The following is a 20,350-nucleotide window of genomic DNA, read 5'->3' as shown; positions in this document are numbered from 1 at the left end:
ATATGTGAACTTTATACTCCGAGACCACTCCAGTACTAAGAGTGCCATCCATTTACAAGGACAAACTTTAGTCTTAAAGCAAAGCAGTTCAGTATGTGGTACTGCTGTATAACAGTAACGGTCATTCCTGGGATTCACTGAGGACTAGAAAGCTCTCAATATAAAGACCACACAGTCCTCTGAATTAGTTGTTTTGCTAATGGAGAACGTTTAGAAATGTGTAATGTTTGACTTGCTCTTACATGAAACCATAATAATCAGTGGTACGCCTGTGAAGGTGGTGGAGCTGGCAGCTTCAGATGCATGATGACCCATGCCTGCTGTTTTCCTTGTAAAGTCCTACACACAGGCGATGTCTTGATGCACATTCGATCCACAGTTAAGCAAGTAAGCGTTTTCCCCTAAATGTCAAACTATCCCTTTAATGTGACATTTGTTATTTTTATTTAATCTCAAGTTTCCTAACTGATGAAGATTTCCTGCATTGATACATAGCATTGCTTTGCTTCACTATTCCCCATCAATTAAGTAATGACAGGTAGAGGATTATTAAGCTTTATGTATTCTTGTCACATCCAGCTCTTGAGTCAGGTCCTGTTGGTCTGTTTTCCTTGTACCAACTTAGTTTCCTGTTTTACTTTGAAATCGCCAACCCTTTTCACTTCCTGCCATCCTTTGTTTCCCGCCTTTGTGATTACCTGTCCCGCCCCTAATGTGTTGCACCTGTGTCTAATTGTGTTCCCATCTTGTCCTCCCCTTTGTTCTGTGCCAGATCGTCTTTGTCCCTAGAGTCAAATGTTTCAGATTTTATTCCTACTGTTGCTCCTTGTGTGTTTTGACCCAGTCTTTTTTCCTTGTGTTGGTTTCTGATTTAGCCTCACGTTTTTTTGATACCTTTGGCTGATTGTGGACTGTTTTCCTGTGTACTGAATTTCGCTTGTATTGAAGACCAGTTTTTTGCCTCCTATCCCTGTGGCGACTGAGTCCAGCATTTGAGTCCCCTGCCTGTGCCATGTTTCACAATTGTCAGAAGCAGTTGAATATACAAATGCGGTTTAGGTAAAATCTCAGTTTCAGCCCATTTTCCATTATGTGCGATGAGGACAGAAAACAGTAAAAGGTCTGCAGCCAGGCCTTTGTGAGTGGGCCTATAGTTTCAGATCTGGTAATTTGAATATAAACACTTTATTCGTTTTATCCTGTATGAGCAGCTATTCGGTGACTCATCAAGGAAATTCCCACAAAAACCACTCATGCCCTGCAGCAATCAAAACATGAAGTACAGACTGAACACAATTACAGAAGCATACTTACGGCATTAACAGAATTTCCAGTGTCAAAGCTGTGGTGTGAGACTACTGGAAATTCACTCCTATCATGTTGGAAATGCATTTGTTTCAGCTTGCATGATGAGAATGAGGAAATGTGGATGTGAGACAGAGGTATCGGCTCCTCTGCCTTGATTCACTAGTATTAAAGCAGATCTATGTCTAGTACATTGACTTCTTAGTGATTTGGTCATATCTGCATATTGAGAGTAGAAATAAGGAAGCTGTGTTTCAAAATTATCCACGGCATTGCAGCAGCTTCATTGTATAACTGCTGTTTACAAATCTAAGCTATTTTGCTCTCTTCTTTGATAGATTTAGAACATCATGACCCAAAACACCCCATCTGTGGTGATGGAGAACAAAGAGTAGCTTGTGTCCGTTGATTGGAGCTGAAGAATGACAGCTGATGAAAATATCCAGTGAAAAGAAACCACAGCACCAACACCAACAGGCAGCTCATTCATGGTTAATAATAAACCAGGATCCATACTGTCACAGAGGGTATGCAGTATCCACAACTTGTTCACCCACAGGGTCACTGCAGCACAAGTTTCTTTAAAATGACTTTCAAAGAGAATTTTAAGAATGATCAGTGAATGAGAGGATGGATACCAAGCATGACGTACAGACCTGGGATCAAGACTTGTTGAGGCTAGCTTAACAGAAAGGCTGGAAGGAGGGGGACACAGTTCACCTGGCTCTCTCCAAAGGTCAAAGATACACCCACCAAAGTCACATTTTTATTTATTTTATTTTTGGTTTACACACAAATGGAAATGTTTAAATGACAATTTGTGATTTCAGTCTGAGTTATGTGGTGTAGTCATTTCTTAGCAAGTAATAGGCATGTGTAATGACTTTCTCATCATCTTGTGAATGATATAATAAATACTGGGGGAGCAGAGCAGAGCAAGGCAGGGGAGTGGGCAGAGGGAAGCCAGACAGAGCGAGTCCAGAGAGTCTGAGAGAGGTGAGCAGATGGGAAAAGAGATTCCAGAACCTGGAACCAGACTAACTGTGCAGCTGAGTCTACAACATGGTAGAGCTGAAGCCTGGTGTTTAAACCAGGATGTCGTCTGAGTAGACAAATACAAACCTTTTTGAGCATGTCAAAAGGACATCATTCACTAAGGCCTGACACACAGTGGGAGCACGAGTAAGAGGTGTTGAAAGAGGCCCAGGGGGGTATTGAAAGCTGTGTCCCACCTTCACTGATGCAGACTAGGTGGGGTAAGAACTGCACAGGTCTAACTTGAAAGTCAAAAGTGCAGCACCACGCAGAGAAAAAGGCTGAACTGATGAGAGGTATTGGGGATTTGTTCTTAACAGTTAACTACACTTTGTCTGTTTGTGTCTTTAGATCTCGTTAGCATTCAAACACAACATGCTGTACTACCATCTCTGTCTGCACCATGTCATCACAGGTACGGTTATAAAGCTCTGTCTCTCCTGCACAATGTTATCCCCCCATCAAACTTCCACATTTCCACATAATCAAAGCCAGAAATCTCTTCAGTAGCACTTGACTTTCCAGTTTTGTTCCTGTCTATATTCTGAAGGTTTTACAGAGGAGTTCGTTCATGTATCATTCATAGCTTTATTAATGTAACAGTTTATTCCTAAAAACATTCAGACTTTTGAATTCAGTGTTGGCTAATAGGTGTTGCGCCACTGTGTGTGACTACCATTACCCTTAGGAAACAGTGTTACAGACCTCTGTACACAGCTGAAGTGCCTTAATGTTTCAATGGGTTACAGAATTAAATCCTGCTTCAAGAAGGTTTTAATGTTCAGCTTGTGTTGAACTCTGTGTTGTTTAGCCTACCCTCATGGATTTGATTGTGGTGTGAAGGTTTGTTAATGTTCAGCTTTTATTGAAATTGTTTTATAGAGGTGTTGGTTCAGCTGTGTGGTCATTTGAGAGGAAGTGGTATGTGTTGCTGCTGAACCTGGCTTCTGTTATTTAGCCTGTCCTCACTGATATAAATGGGATAGACAAAATAATAGAAACACCTGTCCATGTACGCAATGCAATTCGACAGCAGCACAGCTGTTAATATGACAGTTAAGTTGAATCAGCATCTCTCTAGAACAGAAGGATTTTATCTGTTGACTGTATTCTTGCATGGACTTTGTATGAATTTAATTGCTAAATAATACAAGTGCCTAAAACTTTTACAATATATACAGTGGCTTCAGAAAGACTTTACACCTCTTCACCTTTTCCACTCTTTATTGTGTAGTAATTTAATTTTAAATGAATAAAATTGGCCTTTTTGCCTATCAATCCACACTCAACAACCCAAAAAGTTGAACTGCTCTGAAGACGGCAGTTCCTGTCTGATGGAGCTTGAGAGGCTCTGTGAAAAAGAACAGAATAAACCGTTGAAATCCAGGTGAGCAAAGCTTGTGGATACTTGTGGCTGTGGCTCCAGAGCGTTGTCCATGCAAAAGGTACAACTACAGGCCCTATCTTCTCTTTTTTTATGCCAAAAAAAAGAAAGGCAAGAAAAAGCTTATATTTCTGCCATGTTTGTGCCTCTGGTTCAGTTCAGTTCAGTGGCTGGTTCAGTATCTCTTATAGTCATACATACAGTAAACTGGGTGTGTGTGTGTGTTAAACCCCACGGTGCACTGGGACACACATCTGTGGTGTAAGCTGGGGTCATCAGGCCTTTCAGCATCACACACCCTTGCCCAGACAACAGGTTGATGCGACTCCAATTTGTGCCCCAGCAGCAAATCATTAATATAAACAAACACTCTAACAGTGTCCACTATCCACTACCAAAAGGTACAACACCAATTTACTGAGCACCACACATTGCTGATAACCTGCCGCCTCATGACGCACGACTTGGTGAGAAGAAAAAGAAAACACAAAACACAAAACACACAAGCTGCCATTTGTGAAAAACAAAGATGCATTTAGCTGGTTTGTAGCTTGATGCAGCCTCCTGAAGACTGGGGCACGTACAGGGTGTTCTTATGTACAACATAAACCTGTAAAGTACAACCCAGTACCATGTCACCACACACACGTTTATGTTTTTTTTTATCTTTTCTGACTTAGGCCAGACAGAGTTCAACCACTGTCTGACAACCCTTTAGAGATTATGATGTTTCATGATAAGAAAGTCTTCACTCGAAAGTAATGTTTCTGTCATTGGTGCAAGGTCCTCGTCTTTTATGTTAACAGTAGGGGTTTAATTCCCATCCAGTACTCATATTGCCATGTGAAGACAATGTATGCTTTTACTGTGACTGAAAATTAGACCTGTAACAGCAAATTTGAACTCTTTAACAATTTTCTTGCACAGATATGTATCCTGCTACACCCAGTGCACCGCCATCCACCAGCGGACTGCAAGACAGATTCCCCGTCATCTGTCTTTTGATCTTCTGCTTTAAAAATATCCAGCTTGCAGTACACAGATGTTCTTAGCTTGATCTATTTAATGACGAGCTTTACCAGCCATGAGATGAGGCAATGAGCTCATATAAATATGTCCAGATACTCTGTACATATTAGTATTGCATCAATTTGGAGTTCACAGTTTGTTGTGAGTCTGGTATGAGAAAACCACAACATACCCAACATTCATCACAACAGCCATTTTAGGAGACAGACAGTTGATGATGTCTACAACAGTTCCTTATGCTTGGAAAGCAGAGCAAACAGTCTGAACACTTCTTCATCTTTAAACCTACAATAACTGATTATTCTGGCCACTTGTGGGTTTGCAACGACAGGCTGTAATTGATGAAAGATGATGTTGCAGACATGGAGCAGCATTAGCAGTCATTTGGACTCAGGTGTCTGGCCACCTGTCAAATGTAAATCCAATGTTCACTCTCTTTTTAGTGCTGTTTTTGGTTTGCTGAGAGAAATATCGGACTTTTTAGCTGCTAAATAATGAAACTGTTAAGTCAACAGTCTACAAGGAATGTAAACATTTAACATTTTATACACTGTGTCTCTTTCACTGTCTTTCTTTTCTTTTCTACTGTATCACTCAGGGTGACTACCCACTCAACATGTAAAAAAAAAAAAAAAAAAGGGTGACACAAAGAGCCAAACTGGTTTAACTAGGACTTCAGTCATTACACACACACCCAGGTTGGATGGTGTTAGTTAACTGTTCCCCTTAGATCATTTCAGCCCTCTGGTGGCAGAGGTACAGTGTCAGAGCCAACAGAGAAAATTAATATAAGAAGAAAAGGAGGAAAATGACTTCAAAATCAAACTGAAATAAAAAATGATGAATTATAAATGATAGTTTGTCATTAGTCACTCACTTCTTAAATTATAAGACATAGGCTTTGCTGGATGCAACACCAGCAACCAAAAATGCAGAACACAGCATCATCAAAAACACATTTCCAACTACAAGATCTTATAGAAGTTTTTTGTTGTTGTTGTTGTTGTTTGTTTTTTTTTAAACAAGTTTTTATTTTGTAAAAAGAATAAAAAGAAAAAACTAATCTAAGAGGTGGGAGTAAAATGGGTATATCAGGCTCAAGCCAAAGAAAATTGACATTTTTACATCTTAGAGAAAAATAAAAACAGGAATAGGCTGACTGTCGTTTACAAAAGTCCTTCTTGACTCTGTTATTTTCACTTCCGTTAAATGTCAGCTCAGGAAGCGCGAGCCCATCTCCCACCTCCAACCTGCAAGTTCTGCTCGAGGCAGTTTCACAGTTATCCAGGGCGCGAGCTGTGAGAGCAACACCGAGGCAGGTCCGGGAGCAGGTGAGGAAAACATGCATGCAAAGCGGCGTTAAACGTCCGCGTTTCCACAAACACAGGGAGGGAAACTAAATATATAACTTGAAGGCTTTGGCAGGAAGTTTTTGTATTAATTGTGTTAATTTTATTTTGTGTAAAGGGCAGTGTGAACGTGCCGTGTCAATAAAGACAGAGACTGATCAGTTTCCATCGCATCTTTAAAGGTATGTTAAATTCTTCTGTTCAACTTTCTGTCACTGCAGAAGTGACTGCTCATTCATTCACCCAGGGCACCGGCGTGGCTGGCATTGTTTTCATTTTGTGAGTCTTTGTGTGTTTGTGTGTGTGTGTGTGTGTGTGTGTGTGTGTGTGTGTGTGTGTGTGTGTGTGTGTGTGAACGTGTGGTACACCTGCTGTACCACAGAAACGGTTTGGAGAACTCCGGCAGGTGTTTATATCTGTCTGCGTGTCTGTGGACTGATTTTATCGGCGCAGTCAGGAAACTTCACAGGTGTGTACAGGTGTGTAGTTGAGATAAAAATGGGTGTGGTCCGACCCCACCGGTATGAGCTTTGTAATAATGTAGTAATGACCGTTGACTATAAGATGGTTCCAGAGCATAACGTTTGGAGAAGCAGAAAGTAAAGACATGTTGGTGTAAATACTGATATCAGGATATTTACTGCAGCCTGTTGTTATTGTTTAGGCGGGGTATTTTTGTTTTTTAATTTTATTTCAAATATACTTTAAAATGCTCTTAACATTTACAAATGTATAAATTACTGTGATGCTTGAGAAATAGGAAAGAAAAAAGTCTGCTCATGGAATGAAGTTGAAGCTGCCGTTGACCTGACAGCATCACATTTAGGATGTTTGAAGGTGCAGACTTTAGCAGACACCCTGTCTGACAGGTATTTTACTTCCTGTTCAGCTGGGTGTCATCATCTAAGATGACTGGGTCCCTCCATTCTTCAAAAGTAAAGTGGGGCTCCTCCTCACCAGAGACAGTGAATTGAAAAGAATGGATTTGTGAAAGTGAACTAGCATGAATTATTAGTTTTATCCTTTATTGTTTACGAGTCTGTTGGGATTCATGTAGCTGTAGAATATAAAGATGTCACGTTAAGTGTAACTGGCTGTTCTGTTAGTGTGTGAACAGCTCATGGCTTCTTGCCCAATGGTTGTATGGATGTTGAAGTCAGAGCCAATCATATTTCACTTCTTTGTTCTCTTGAGTTGTGGAAAGCAGGAGTTTCACTGTTGTTCAGGGGAATCTCCAGACACGTTTGTGTGTTTGTTGTTAATGACATTCATCCAGTTTCCACCACATAGTAAATACACTCAAATCTAGATACTCAGTCTTGACTGCTTTTTCTGGGACAAGTCCCAAAAAACATTGCATCATTAGTGAATCAGGTTAAGTGCACTCTCTTTGATTTGGTCATTTGTCTTAAGCTGCAAAGTTTTTTTTTTATTTTTTTTTTACGTTGATTTAGAACTGGCCCAATGTGATCAAATTAAAAAAACAAAAAAAAACAAAAACAAATCTCCCTTTTCTGCATTTTCACAAATGGAATATATATTTTCACAGATCTGAACTGTGTGTTTTAATGAGTCTTTAGCTTTGGGACAGTCAAGCCCAGATTTGATCAGTGCAGATATAGTGGTTTTTGCATTTTCATAAATGGAATGAAAGTTTGGTGAAGGCCGGATTAAGGCCTTGCCTAAACTGTCTTAACACACTCTCACAGCAGTAAGAGTTACAAAAAAGAGAGGAGCGGTTGCTCAGCTCTGTAAGTGAAGTTTCCCCGAACTTTCCCATTAAGCCGAATCAAAAGCTGTAAATTGGAAGCTAGCTTCAGTGTCATCGAAAAATGATTGTCTTAGGTAATCGTGGATCAAAGACAGATGTGGATAAAATATTTTGGTAAATGTCGAATTGAAATACAGACGCTCCTTATTGTGATGAAATGACATTTTACCACGAGTCACGGTGTAGCAAGCTTATGTAGTTTTGTCTGTTGTGAGGGGCAAAGTTGATTGTGAACGCAGCATCACTTATTTATCTGGCAGGCATCTGATGGAAAATGAAAACAGTGTTTAGAAAAAAAAATTAAGTTGAATTAAATGGAAAATATGATGTAGTACTATGGGCATATTACACTGTAAAATGCATGTATTATGTTATAATAATAAGTTATTTTATAATATAAAGTTTTATTTTGTGGCCTTAAACATCCATGGACGGTGGGTTTCTCTTTGAATTGCCTCTCTTCTAGTTTGTCCCATTTTCCTGATTTGTGTAGGTTTTGTGTCTTTTTATCCAGCTGGCCTGCGTCATGTGTCACTAACTTGGGTGTGTAACATTTACTGGGACTGTACAAAGTGGTGACTGACAAAGGAAAAAAAAAAACCTGAATAAGGGATGTGTATACAGGTTAAACATTAAGCATCTTATCCATACACTGTTTGAAACAGCTGAGCAGGCCCAGATCTTAGCCCACTTAAGTGCTGCTCAGTGCCCCAGTAGAGTCTGACAGTCTGTCTCTACTGTTTTTTTTTAACCAGGTCGACCTGATGGCTACCAGCAACTTCACCCCTGTTACATTTTGTGATATATGTAGCAATGCCTTCTACTTTGATGGTAAAAGTGATTTCATACTTTATTCTTTCTCAGTAAGTGAAGTAGATGTTACTGTTATTGTATATGGTATAATATATTTTACATGGTGTTATATTTATTAGAATTTTAACATAATCTCTATTGTTTTTTGAATTCTTCTATATAAGCCCCAAAATCTAATCTGTTGTTTACTGCTCCCTAGTTAAAGTGGCCATAACAGGTAAGGCAATTCTTATATGTTATTTTATAGTATACAGTCCGAGGCAGTATATGTGTAGATATATGCAGATTTATTGCCTCAGTTTAATGCTTTCCCCCCTGATCCCCCTTGATTTGACTGATTTTTGTTTTGTCTCTCAAAAATGTAGAAGTGGATGTAGACACTTACATGATCACAGATCAATACCAGAATTATAAGCTCCTAAGCCACGACGACAAATTCCTGCTTCTGAACGATGAACGAAAATTTCAAGCACAGCTCTTAAATGCGAAGGAGCAGCATCAGTCTGGTAATATGCAGCAAAATATTGCACTTTAATTTAGCATTTATAGACATAAACAGCTGAAGATGTGTGCTCAGCCGTGTGGCAGAAAACACTGCGCGACACTGTCCTGAGCCTCTGTACTGAGATTCTCAGCAGCTGACATGATGCATGGAATTCTAGTGAGAAACAGCAGTTAGCACAAACTGTGCTACCTCAGACTACGCAAAAAATACCTCTTGCATACAGTGAGGCTTGTGTTCTAGAAGAGAATGGAAGCCGCCTTAAATTAGCCAAACTGATAAATGCAAATCTCAGGGGTAATATTGAACAGTTTCCAATCATCACTTGTGTGATGTTTATCAGACAAAAAATAATTCCTCATGTTAATCTCTCCGCAAGCTCCACGTCATTCCTGTCAGTGTTCTGCCTTGGGTCTGAGCACACACTGAAACCTGTTTATTGCAGGAGATGTGAATGTGTTCCAGTGAGATTTTTTTTGTACATGCACTTAACAAGTAGTTTCATTTGAGTTTTTGCTAATACAGAGCAAAACAACCATGAAAGCTCTTCACTGAGATCATACTTCTGTGCATATCACTGCACAGTTCATCTTTAATTCACTGGTATTTAGCATTTTAAAGATAACTCCAAACCACCACGGAAGAGTGTTTCTATAAACTATTGAGGATGTTTATAATCAGCAAGCATTCAGCCCTGGAATTTCTGGAAGTAAAAGGACTCGCTGTCGCTGAGTCCCGAACATGTTTGCGGCCTCACCTGCGAGGTGTGCCACTGCGTTTCAGCCCTGTGTCACTCAGTGGGCCGTCCACAGAGGTTGTGCCGTCAAACTGCTCAGCCCTTAGTCTCAGTAGAGATGAAAAAGGTGAAAAGTCCATCAGAGCTCCTTGGAGTTAGGTGGACTCTGTGTTGACATGATAGAACTTTTTCACAGGCACAACAACTGGTTCACTGAGTCAGACAAATCAAACTAACAACTAGCTGCTAAACTTTACGAAGCATTTTTGCACACAATGTGTATTTTGTCTCTTTATTTTGTGTTCTTATATATATTTCTTACATTTAAATCATTGTCACATTCTGTGTTGCTATAATCCTTCAATTTTTTTTTTCCAGACTGCAGATTCAACATCAATATATACAAAGACTCTTGCCAAGAGACACAGCACAGGGCAGTCATACTGTCCATCGTTAAAGATGACAAGAGGATGGTGGCATGCTGCAGTGGGAATAATGAAATCAGTGCTGTAGAAATGGTGAGAATAACACATGATTTACAGTTATTTACAGAGTTTGATGTGATGTGTCTGCCTTGTCACAGCAGCCACACACACGACCTAGTTTATCTGAAATAAGAATATTCAGACGGAAACGTGTTACGCTTTAAAAACTGGTGAGAGTTTAGGACCTCTTCCTCGTCCGTGATCTGGTATCGTTTGTTCAATACCTTTCAAGCACTGGCCAGCGTAGGGTTGATCCTGCAGTCAGTGTAGGATGTATGACACAGTGACATAATGATGACACAGCTTTATCAGAGGAATGCTGCACAAACTAAACACAACTGTTGTTAAGTTTTAAGTTTTCAGTCATTATCTAATGGTATATGCAGCCAGATGCTTCATAACACACATTTACCAGTGATGTTGTAAGTATGACATGGATGTTGTGTTCATGACTGAACCTACGTTCATTAGAGATTATCTGAGGGTTTGCACACGCAGATAAATCACTTGAACACTGTGATAGCCATTTATGTTAAGGTTCATGCTGTACTGCTTAGGCTCTCCATTCCTTCGACTGCAGCTTACCCAATGTGCAGCAGTGAGACGGAGCAGACAATTAAATCAGGTTTGCCACATGTGCTTTTCTGCAGGAACTTCCACACACAATCCCAGAAACTTCTCACAAGGCCTTGTTCTACCTGAAGAAGCTCCCAGCACATAACAAGTTTATGTTCGAGTCCTCTGTGTACCCGTCTAAATTCCTGGGATTTGAACCTGATGAGGACAATCCCACCCTGAACAAACTGGTCTTGCGTCACAAAACCAGCGATGAAGTGGATGAGACTGCTGAGCTTACCTTGATGAAATGAATGATTACCAAAGAGCCAGTCGTATAGAAAACACCACGTTTTGATTAAGGATAAATTGTATGGACAACTTGCTGCTGCTGCTTGTGCATAAAGCTTTTTTCTTGCTATGTGCAGTTTTACAGTGAAGCCTTTACCACTGGCTTATACAGAAACAAGATGTATGCCTGTCTGTCTGTGTAGTCATATGACTAAATTCTGACAAATATTTAAATGAACCAACAGCTGAAAATATGAAAACATAAAGACAGCTTTATTCTGCCGAGGCAGTGCACTTTTCTTGCCACATCAAATTTTGTGCATATGTGAAATTACATGAACTGAACAGATATTACAAACTGACAAGTGATGCAGTAAGCAAACACACCAACGGTAGATGTTTAATGCATGAGCGTGGTGACAACGGACTGAATCCAGATTTTACAGTGATAAAGTCAAACCTGTAAACCTGCACATTCCAGCAGCACCAATATAACTGCTGTTGCTAATTAGCTGCATGCAAGGACCACCAATTATATGCTTTGATCAAATGTTCCAAGATTACATGGCAACATCAAGTTTGGACTTGCCTGCCATATTGGCTCTTACTATCATACTGGCTGAAGCTTTTTTTGGTTGTAAACTGACAAAACATTTCAAATTGACAAAATAAATGTACCTGTTTTTTTTTTTATATATATATTTTCAAAATGTGACTTTTTTTTTCATTCTACACAGTGAACAGAGTTTGTAATTCATACATGAAGTGCAACACAAAACGTTACAGAGGCATTCATACTACTGTTACGGTCTTGAGTGATATTTTATTGGCAGAGGACGGCATTTTGCAGCTGTTCAGTTCAGACCCTGCTGGGGATGATGCAGCGTTAGCTGACAAGTGTTTGCACACAGACTTTATTAGCCATTCTGCTGGAGACGCACAGGTAAGCTGAGAGTTGCTGGATGCACTTCAGATCTGGCCTCCCTTACCTTTAATGAACCTTCAATAGAGCAGCAGAGCAGATCTTCAGGATTAAACAGGCTAATACAATTCAGTCTGCTATTCTCTCAGCCCCTTGCTCCTCTATGCACAAACCATACGACTGCATGCTTAACTGAGGGTGGAGGTTTTACAATGCGGTCTCTGACTTCAAGTAGCAAACAGCATTTTGCTCCCGTCAGTCAAAGACACAGGAGGACACGCAAGCTGAGCACCTTGATGAGGAAGCAGAAGAAATGTCTAGTGAACCTTGCGAATCGTTAGTGTGGAGGTTGATGTCAAACTCTCATACGAACGCTGCTTGAATCTGTAGTGCTCCCCTGTCAGGAGAGCAAAAGGTAGTATGTACACGTCATGACTGAAACAAAACACATTTAAGAAATCAGCCACAAAAAGAACCTGAACATGAGAAAAAAAAAAAACTAGCTGTCAAAATCCCCAGTAAATACAACAAGTACAAATGAGGATACTGGATATCTCTGAATTGGAGAATTGGTAGTGATACATTTAATAACTGGACATGCTGTTGCTTAGCTTCAGAATATAAAGGGAAGTCCAGCTTCAATTCAGTCCACACTGAACATAAACTGAAGCTAATCTCCCACAACCAATGGATGCCAGTCGCTCATCATTACAGTATGTATAACGGGCAAGAGCTTAACATAAAGACCGAGCCTGAACCAATCCACATTAATTGCAATTGCACACGTGAATCACTGTCAAAATTGTCAACATGATATATTTATAAGAATTTACATAGAACACCTTGAATTTTTTACAATCAGCCAGGACAAGATTGCTCCCGTCCCAGTGTCTAGGTCCTCCCGAGCTTCCCAGTCCAGTCATATTCATTTGCTCCAGAGCAGGGCAATGGCTTTGCAGATACCAACGTCATTGTAGTTGAAGTAGCAAAGACCAGCGAAGGTGACAGTGGACAGGAGGAAGAGACCTGCGTTTGCAGCCTTGATCTTTGTGTCCCCGTGAACGTAGTCTGTTAACACCTGCCCGAGACCCCTGCAAGACAAAAAGACATGCAAACACAGAGAAGGTGAGCAGCCTGACTTGCCTTTTTTCTTAATTAATGGCACTGTGTTCTGAGATTGCAGCAGGAACTATGGTGAGTACAGCTTTATCATACCTAAATAGCCTAAGTTTAAATCAGTCATACCACTCATGTTGCCACCTTTACCACCTTAATTCAAAAAGCTTCAGGTCTTATTGAAGCCTCGTTCATCAGGTTGGCATTTAGCTCCAACATTCCTTATTGCTATAAAATCCTATTAGGCACAGACTGAGTTTATCCCCCGTACCGGCTGAAAAAGAGGAAGCTTTTCAGCCTTTACATGCTTCAGCCCGTGATGGCAAATGACACTGGAGCATTTGCCTGACTGGTTTTGGTCAAAGAGGACAGCGCTTGACCCTTGGAGATACCCACCTTACCCGAAAGACATTGATTAAGAAGACTTATCACTAGTCACATCTGGCCTGGTTTGGACCGACCTGCCATGCTGTTTAGTTTGCAATCTAACTGATGGAAGAGCACATTGCAGTGACACTAAGCTAAAGCCACCTTCTCAAGACTGCAAACAAAGCCGAAACTAACCAGGGCTGAATTAACAGCTGCTGACAGCTACAGAGAGGCAGCTAAAACCCCTGACCCCCCCCACTGAAAACCCATGGCACAAAGTTTGCCTTGTGTCTGGTAAGGGTCAGCGAACACGCTACATCTCTGTATCCTGGGGGGGGGGGGGGGGGTCAAAGAACTTTGATTCATACCCCACATGCTCTTGATCTGTTAAATCACAGTCTGATGGCGTTAAGACCACAGAGGTGAGGTCAAGTCAAATGAAGTCCCTGAGGCCCATGTCAGCGTTTTCCCAGGATAAGTGAAGTCTGAGTGTCACTCAGATTTCCGGGTCATTTTGGAGGCTGTGGTTTGTGGTACTGTTCAACTGAGTGTTTCAGTGCTTTATAAGCGCGAAGAGGAATTAGTCTGGTCTGGCCAAAGGAAGTAAACTGGATGTTATACAGTTATACTATGTAACCTGAAACCTGTGGGTTAGAAATAGAGGGTTTGTTAATAAAAGAAGACGAGAAGCGCATCATTAGAGGGAAACTGTATCACAACTGGAACGTGGGTGTGAACATCAAACCTCCATAAGTGTGTGTGTACATATAAAACTACTGTCTTCAGAACTAATGGAACCAGGGTTCAGGTTAGTGTTTGCTCATCTTACCAGTGGCCATGCAGTGTCAGGGCAGCAGCCAAGGAATAGTCCATGACGGGACCAGGGCTGAAATAGGCTACAGGTCCCATGGCCAGCAACGCGATGCTCAGCACTCGCTCTGCTGTCCAGTGCAGGGAGGCGGCTTTGGAGCCAGAGGCTGCTGTAGAGTGAGAGAAACAGCAGACTTTCAGCAGACTTCACTATGTACACGGTAAAAGGCTGTATCCCCCCCAAACAAACAAGCTGGATATTTAAACTGAGTCAGACAGGCTTCCCTTTACCTGGCTAGATGATACTGAAGAGTTGTAAAGGAATCGTTTGACATATTTTGTCTTGCTGAGTTAGACAAGAAGATAACTTTGCGGTTGAACCAGAACTTTCAGATTAATTCTGTGGAATGAATCAGTCTGGCTCTTTGCAAACTGAAGGTAACAAAATCCACTAAGCACTGCTAAAGCTCATTTACTAATATGTTATACCCTGTTTGTTTAAGCCATTTTGTGACTGGGCCATTGACTGAAGCCTCATATTTGATGGACAGTTATATAAGTGGTATTGAAATCATCGAAAGTCCAAAACGGGAACAAATAAATGTTTTTCATAAAATGCTTCTTTAATCTTTACAGACAGTACTCAAAACTTCACAGTTTTTCTTCTGTGTAACATTGATCTCATTCTGCACTTGCAGATATAAATATAAATTCTTTTTTAATGACCTCTTTAATTTTTTTTCCATTTGGCAAAACAAGAGAATCAGTAAATAGGACTACATTAAGCCAGGGTTTGGTATTTGGCCGATACATCTGGCCTCCACTCTTCTGTCACCATGTAAATGACCCACTAACCCGAGTAGTAGGTCACAGTGGGTGAAACCTGCTACCACTGAGCAGATGTTACATGAACCTGTCAACATTTGGGGTGCTAAATCTGGGCTATGACAGACCAGTCGCAGACCACAAGGGCTGTCGCATCAAACCAGAAAAACTGTACTCCGCGCAAACTGAGAGGTACCTGACAGGTACTGACACAGAAAAGCAGCTAAACCAAATTATTTCACATCAAAGCAAAAACTAATCAAGAAAAGCACCAAAACAATCCTACGAGGTATTTTTGCAAGAAAAGTGACTCAATCTGTTATTCGACCAAAAAAAAAAAAGTTGCAGATGAATATTCTGTTGATCGATTAATTGACTAATTGTTTTGTTTTGTTTCCTGTTGTTCTGTATACTCCCTAAATATACTTTATGTACTACCCCACACTTCCACTTGTGAACACTGACCATACAGAGCCGGTGATGCATGAATCCTTGCTGTCAGCAGGTAGGGCTGCTCCTGGTATTTGTGAGGTACCACCAGCGGCCTGGACAACAACGTGCTTTGGAACAACAGAGCTGAAGAGAAAAGACCAAAAGTCACGTCTCCAAAGAAGCACAAATTGTAAAATTCAAGCACTACTTAATCTGACTTAACTGGAAATGACACTGTACAGTCTCATAAAGTACAGGTGTGTCATTTTAGCATGTCTCTACACAACAGAGAGGTAAAACAATTACAATAACAACAATACTCTTCTCTATTCTGTGACCAACATATTTATTAACATAGTATAAACAACACTAACGTGTTTGTCATTTCTCCCCATATTTATTCCTCACAGTTGAACATACAAAGATCAACTGTCCAATAATATCTGTCAACATTAAATAGGACTCAGGTCCCACAGGGTCATAACTATTAAGTCTTTGTTACTGGAGTAAATGCAGCTTGTAAAGTATTTTCATTTGGGCTGGATTACAATGGTTTTTACTTCTTAAAAATGTATTTTTGAAACCGTCCCGACAGTCAAACACGCATTTGTCTATAAATACAGTTAGTTTGTAATTCACAAACGTCCGAACAGTGACTGACGTACAGTTCAACGTCTAACGTGCGAGCAATAACGTCACTGCCGGACAGTCTGATGTCATGACGGCAGCAAGTTTCAATTCCCCCCTCAGAGGGCATTACTACCAAACATCTGAGAAGATAACTTTACTACCCACTAACTAAGGTTTAACCAGCGATGGGACCCACTAATAAATACACGGAAGGAGAGCTTAACTAAAGTCGTGAACTTGAAAGCAGACTGTGCCTGACGTGGTTTGTCCGTACACAGCTAATACGTCCCTCCTGTCAACACGTACTGCTATCAACCTATAGGAAGCACATATATTCAAAAACTCTCACAACACTAAAAGCAGACAGAAGTACTCACGTTTAACTCCTCTGCGACACACAGAACTCAACCTGACGATAGCCGCCATGATGATCATCCAACCAAGGTCACCACAGTTACCCGGATGCAGTTGTCATTTTTTTTTTAAAGATTCTTTTGAAAACTTTATTGAACAGGTGCACATCATTTATTTGCACCTTAAAAAAATATTGTTCATCATTGTTTGGTTTTTGATTAAAATTTGAATGAAGCATACAAAACCAATAAATTGCTCGTAAGAAAAATTAAATTATTATAATTATTATATTATTATAAAATAAAATTATTTTGCATGTAAAATTTGTGTATTTGAACCTATAATTTGAACACACCAGGGGGACCAAAATGATAAACAAAAAAAGAAGGTGTTATTATATTATAAACAGCTTTGGATGGGACCAGACTATAGTGATTTAGGGGAGAAAAGGTAAGCTTGTGAATCTTTTGAGTCACCTCATGTTAAACATCTTGGGTCACCTTAAACACACTCGTTCGAGATGAACCAGGAAGCTTCCTTGATCCAGGGCATAGACCACAGACTGTAAAAAAACAAAAAACATATGGACAAATCAGCATGCAGAAGGTCTGATGCCATGACTCTACACACTCCAACACAGTAGGTGGCGATACGCACCTGCAAAGTTAGTTTACGATCCGCCAATAAACAAATAGAAGAAGAATATTAGCAGCAGAAGAAGAAGAAGACCGGCGCTGTAGCTCTGTGTGGAGCACCATAGGATTTGTGTAACAGCAGTGTTTCCCAGCGTACAGCGCTCACATGCGGTGAAACCGAAGGTCACCTCATCCCTCCACGTTGTTACCGGACTACAGAGCCGTTCTGTAACTACTTCATAACACAATGGACAGTTTTGATAATTTCAGTGCGTCGGAGAAAGCAGAGGCGACGGAGCTTCAGCGTATGATCGCTATAGAGCAGCAGAAGGCGCAGTTCCAGGCCCAGGTTTGTATGCTAACCACACTAACTAATATCCGGTCCTTTAGCGTCCATGTCCGTGACCGAGAGGCCACATTCTGGTGTTGTGTTAGACCTGTTACCAACCAGTCTCCTGTTGTGGGACTTAATCCAAACAGTTCGAGGTTCTTTTGTCTATTGACTATTGACAAGAACATGATATAACATTTTCACTTTATTTTGTTATAAGCTAACTAATTGACTACACTTGAACAGTTGACATCTCCTGTGTTATCTCATTTACATACTAAGACCTTATCAAACTGTCATTTTTTTCAGTGGAGTTTGGCATGGCAGTGTGTCAGGGAACGACTCGTATTAGAACCATAATAAACCCCTCTGCTGTGAATTTGTCGGATGATCTGAACAGACATTAAATTGTGGTACTATCAGGTGCTTCACAACAGGAAGGCCACTGCTGACCTACAGCAGCATGGCATTAGCTCAACACCTGAACAGCAGAGTAGCATTAATGACCAACATATAACAGTATAGGATATATCATTTCAAATGAGCTGAAGTACACACTTGCATTTCAGCTCATTTGGTCAACACCAAGGGAAAAATGTTGCATTGTTTCCTTTTAGTTGTGGTCTGGTTCAAACTGCGGCCTGATGGAAGCTCACTGATTGGACAGATTTGGTGATAATCAACTGCTGTTTATGGATTCATGTGTGGAAATCAAATCCTGGAGATTCACAGCAGGTTACGTTACACTTATGTGATTTTTTTTTTTTTTAAATCTTCTTCAGTGTCACAGTGGAGGAATAACTGATTATAAGCTTTATTAGCTGAGACTGCATCTCTCAACCTCAAAGGCCACAATGACAGCAGATAGAAACTGGACAAAAAAGAGGTGTCATGTATTATAATCATAAAAGGGGAAGTTTCTGTGGAAAAATCTTTTGTTTTTTTAAAAGGGGAAAATTCTGTGGGAGATAACCACAACACAAAATGTAATATCTTCTGTCATGGTCCTATGGTTGGTCTGCTTTTTTTTCATACTGAAAACTAACCAGTCTGCCAGGAAGCTTTCACACAAGCTGAAAAAAAAAGAAAAACTGAACCAAAGGGACATACACAACAGAGGTCATTTGATTTGAGCACCAAACAGGCTTGGTGTGAAAGCACCAATAAAAACAGCATTGCCATGTTAGATTTTTGTTTCTGTTGTGGGTTATTTTTTCCCCATTTTAACCTGTGTCATTGATAATAAATATGATATTCACAGAGAGGAGGAGTCTGTTGTCTTTCAGCTGTAAACACATTTTAATTGAACGTGGGTTTAAATGAGGCTGAAAATCTCTGTGCATCAGGTAGAAAGTATATTTTGATGTGTAGTAATTTCCATTTTATTCAAACTATGTACGAATATAAATTATTTATACAAAGTGAAACACATTCTCATCATAATGCACATTATTAGATAATTGGTTTACAAAGAGGATATCAATAAATACAAATACAATTAATACATAAAGTTTTTGATGAATGTTCAGATGTTTGACACCCTGTCTGTTTAAGGGGAAACATGAAAAGATATTTCACATTCGCTGCTGTCTAGTTGGAGAAAATCACCACTGTATTGACAGTAGTCTCTGTGCACCCTAATTATTATTTGGACAGTCCATCACATTATCTGTGCAAATATAAACTCCTCAGAAACACTCTCAGCTGATCCAGCTGTGCCGTCATCTTCAGAAACTGACGTCGCTTCAAATGATGGCTCACAGGGACGAACGCCTCACTTCACTGAAAATGTATCTCCTCAATTCCTCTCTCATTCCACCTACTCCTCACGTCTGCAGTGGCAAGGAGTAAGATACAGGGATAAGACACAAAATGAGGAGACATTTAAGACAAATGAGAAGCAACTCCAGTCAGTATCACTGTTACAGTTCATAAATGACCAGATTTAAGGCCGTCCTACTGAAAATGTGTGCTTTTTAACATTTTTATCTTAAAGGAATATTGTTATAAGTGAATTTTATTTTTAAAAACTCTTAAATGTCAGTGTTGTTATTGGTCTCTGAAATCAATCCTCGGGCAGGCTTTAGGCCCAGTCAGTGTTCACTGGTAATAAATATGACCAAAATCTATCCTTATCTGTTCAGAGGTTCATTGCTGTGATTTATTAATCCCAGAGTGATATAAGTTTTCTGTTAACCAGCTTTTTATTCTGATTCCAGGTGCACAACTTCACTGACATCTGCTGGGACAAGTGCGTAGACAGTCCAGGCTCGAAGCTGGACTACCGGACGGAGACATGCCTGGTGAGCTGTGTCGAGCGATTCATTGACACCACCCTGACCATAACCAACCGCTTCACACAGATGGTGCAGAAGGGTGCTCATTAACAATGGACTGTAGATGCCAACAGGACTGTATAATGACATAAGTATTTGTAACGTATGGATGGAAGATCATGTGAGGAGGACATGGGCTCCTGCTTTGGACTGGTGGTGCTCGAGGTGCCCAAAATGACTTCAAAATGAGAAACTCTGCTTGGTTGTAGCTGCAAATGGCAGCAAGTGGTACCTGTTTTAATTGAAATAAGTCATGCAATGTGAGAGTATTAAATTGACACAGTACACTCATGTTTGCCATCCTGTCTGTGATCCTTCAGTTTTCCCTGGGCTCA

At 40.3% G+C, this 20,350-nt stretch overlaps 3 protein-coding genes across 4 annotated transcripts; 2 read left to right on the top strand and 1 right to left on the bottom strand.

Moving 5' to 3' along the window:
- Window positions 1-5,988: 5,988 nt before the first annotated feature.
- On the top strand, window positions 5,989-11,519 carry LOC121186933 (interleukin-18-like). 2 transcript variants are annotated; one of them, XM_041045859.1, is made up of 7 exons: window positions 5,992-6,084; window positions 6,221-6,284; window positions 8,629-8,704; window positions 8,886-8,903; window positions 9,052-9,192; window positions 10,303-10,442; window positions 11,060-11,519. In XM_041045859.1, exons 3-7 carry the CDS (start codon window positions 8,638-8,640, stop codon window positions 11,276-11,278), a joined length of 585 nt encoding a protein of 194 aa, XP_040901793.1. In that variant the 5' UTR covers window positions 5,992-6,084; window positions 6,221-6,284; window positions 8,629-8,637; the 3' UTR covers window positions 11,279-11,519. The 2 variants fall into 2 exon arrangements, with proteins under 2 accessions (XP_040901795.1, XP_040901793.1); XM_041045861.1 differs by lacking the exon at window positions 9,052-9,192 and having other exon boundaries at window positions 5,989-6,084.
- On the bottom strand, window positions 11,510-16,824 carry LOC121186934 (succinate dehydrogenase [ubiquinone] cytochrome b small subunit B, mitochondrial-like). Its single transcript, XM_041045862.1, has 4 exons — window positions 16,737-16,824; window positions 15,763-15,873; window positions 14,492-14,642; window positions 11,510-13,268 (listed from the first exon to the last, which is right to left on the bottom strand). Exons 1-4 carry the CDS (start codon window positions 16,792-16,794, stop codon window positions 13,103-13,105), a joined length of 486 nt encoding a protein of 161 aa, XP_040901796.1. The 5' UTR covers window positions 16,795-16,824; the 3' UTR covers window positions 11,510-13,102.
- A 610-nt stretch (window positions 16,825-17,434) lies between these two features.
- Window positions 17,435-20,306, top strand: timm8b (translocase of inner mitochondrial membrane 8 homolog B (yeast)). The gene is made up of 2 exons (XM_041045863.1): window positions 17,435-17,697; window positions 19,899-20,306. Exons 1-2 carry the CDS (start codon window positions 17,596-17,598, stop codon window positions 20,064-20,066), a joined length of 270 nt encoding a protein of 89 aa, XP_040901797.1. The 5' UTR covers window positions 17,435-17,595; the 3' UTR covers window positions 20,067-20,306.
- Window positions 20,307-20,350: the final 44 nt, after the last annotated feature.

The sequence above is a fragment of the Toxotes jaculatrix genome, chromosome 9, assembly GCF_017976425.1.
Source record: "Toxotes jaculatrix isolate fToxJac2 chromosome 9, fToxJac2.pri, whole genome shotgun sequence".
Lineage (NCBI taxonomy): Eukaryota > Metazoa > Chordata > Actinopteri > Toxotidae > Toxotes > Toxotes jaculatrix.
This window is presented reverse-complemented; position numbering and strand designations above follow the sequence as displayed.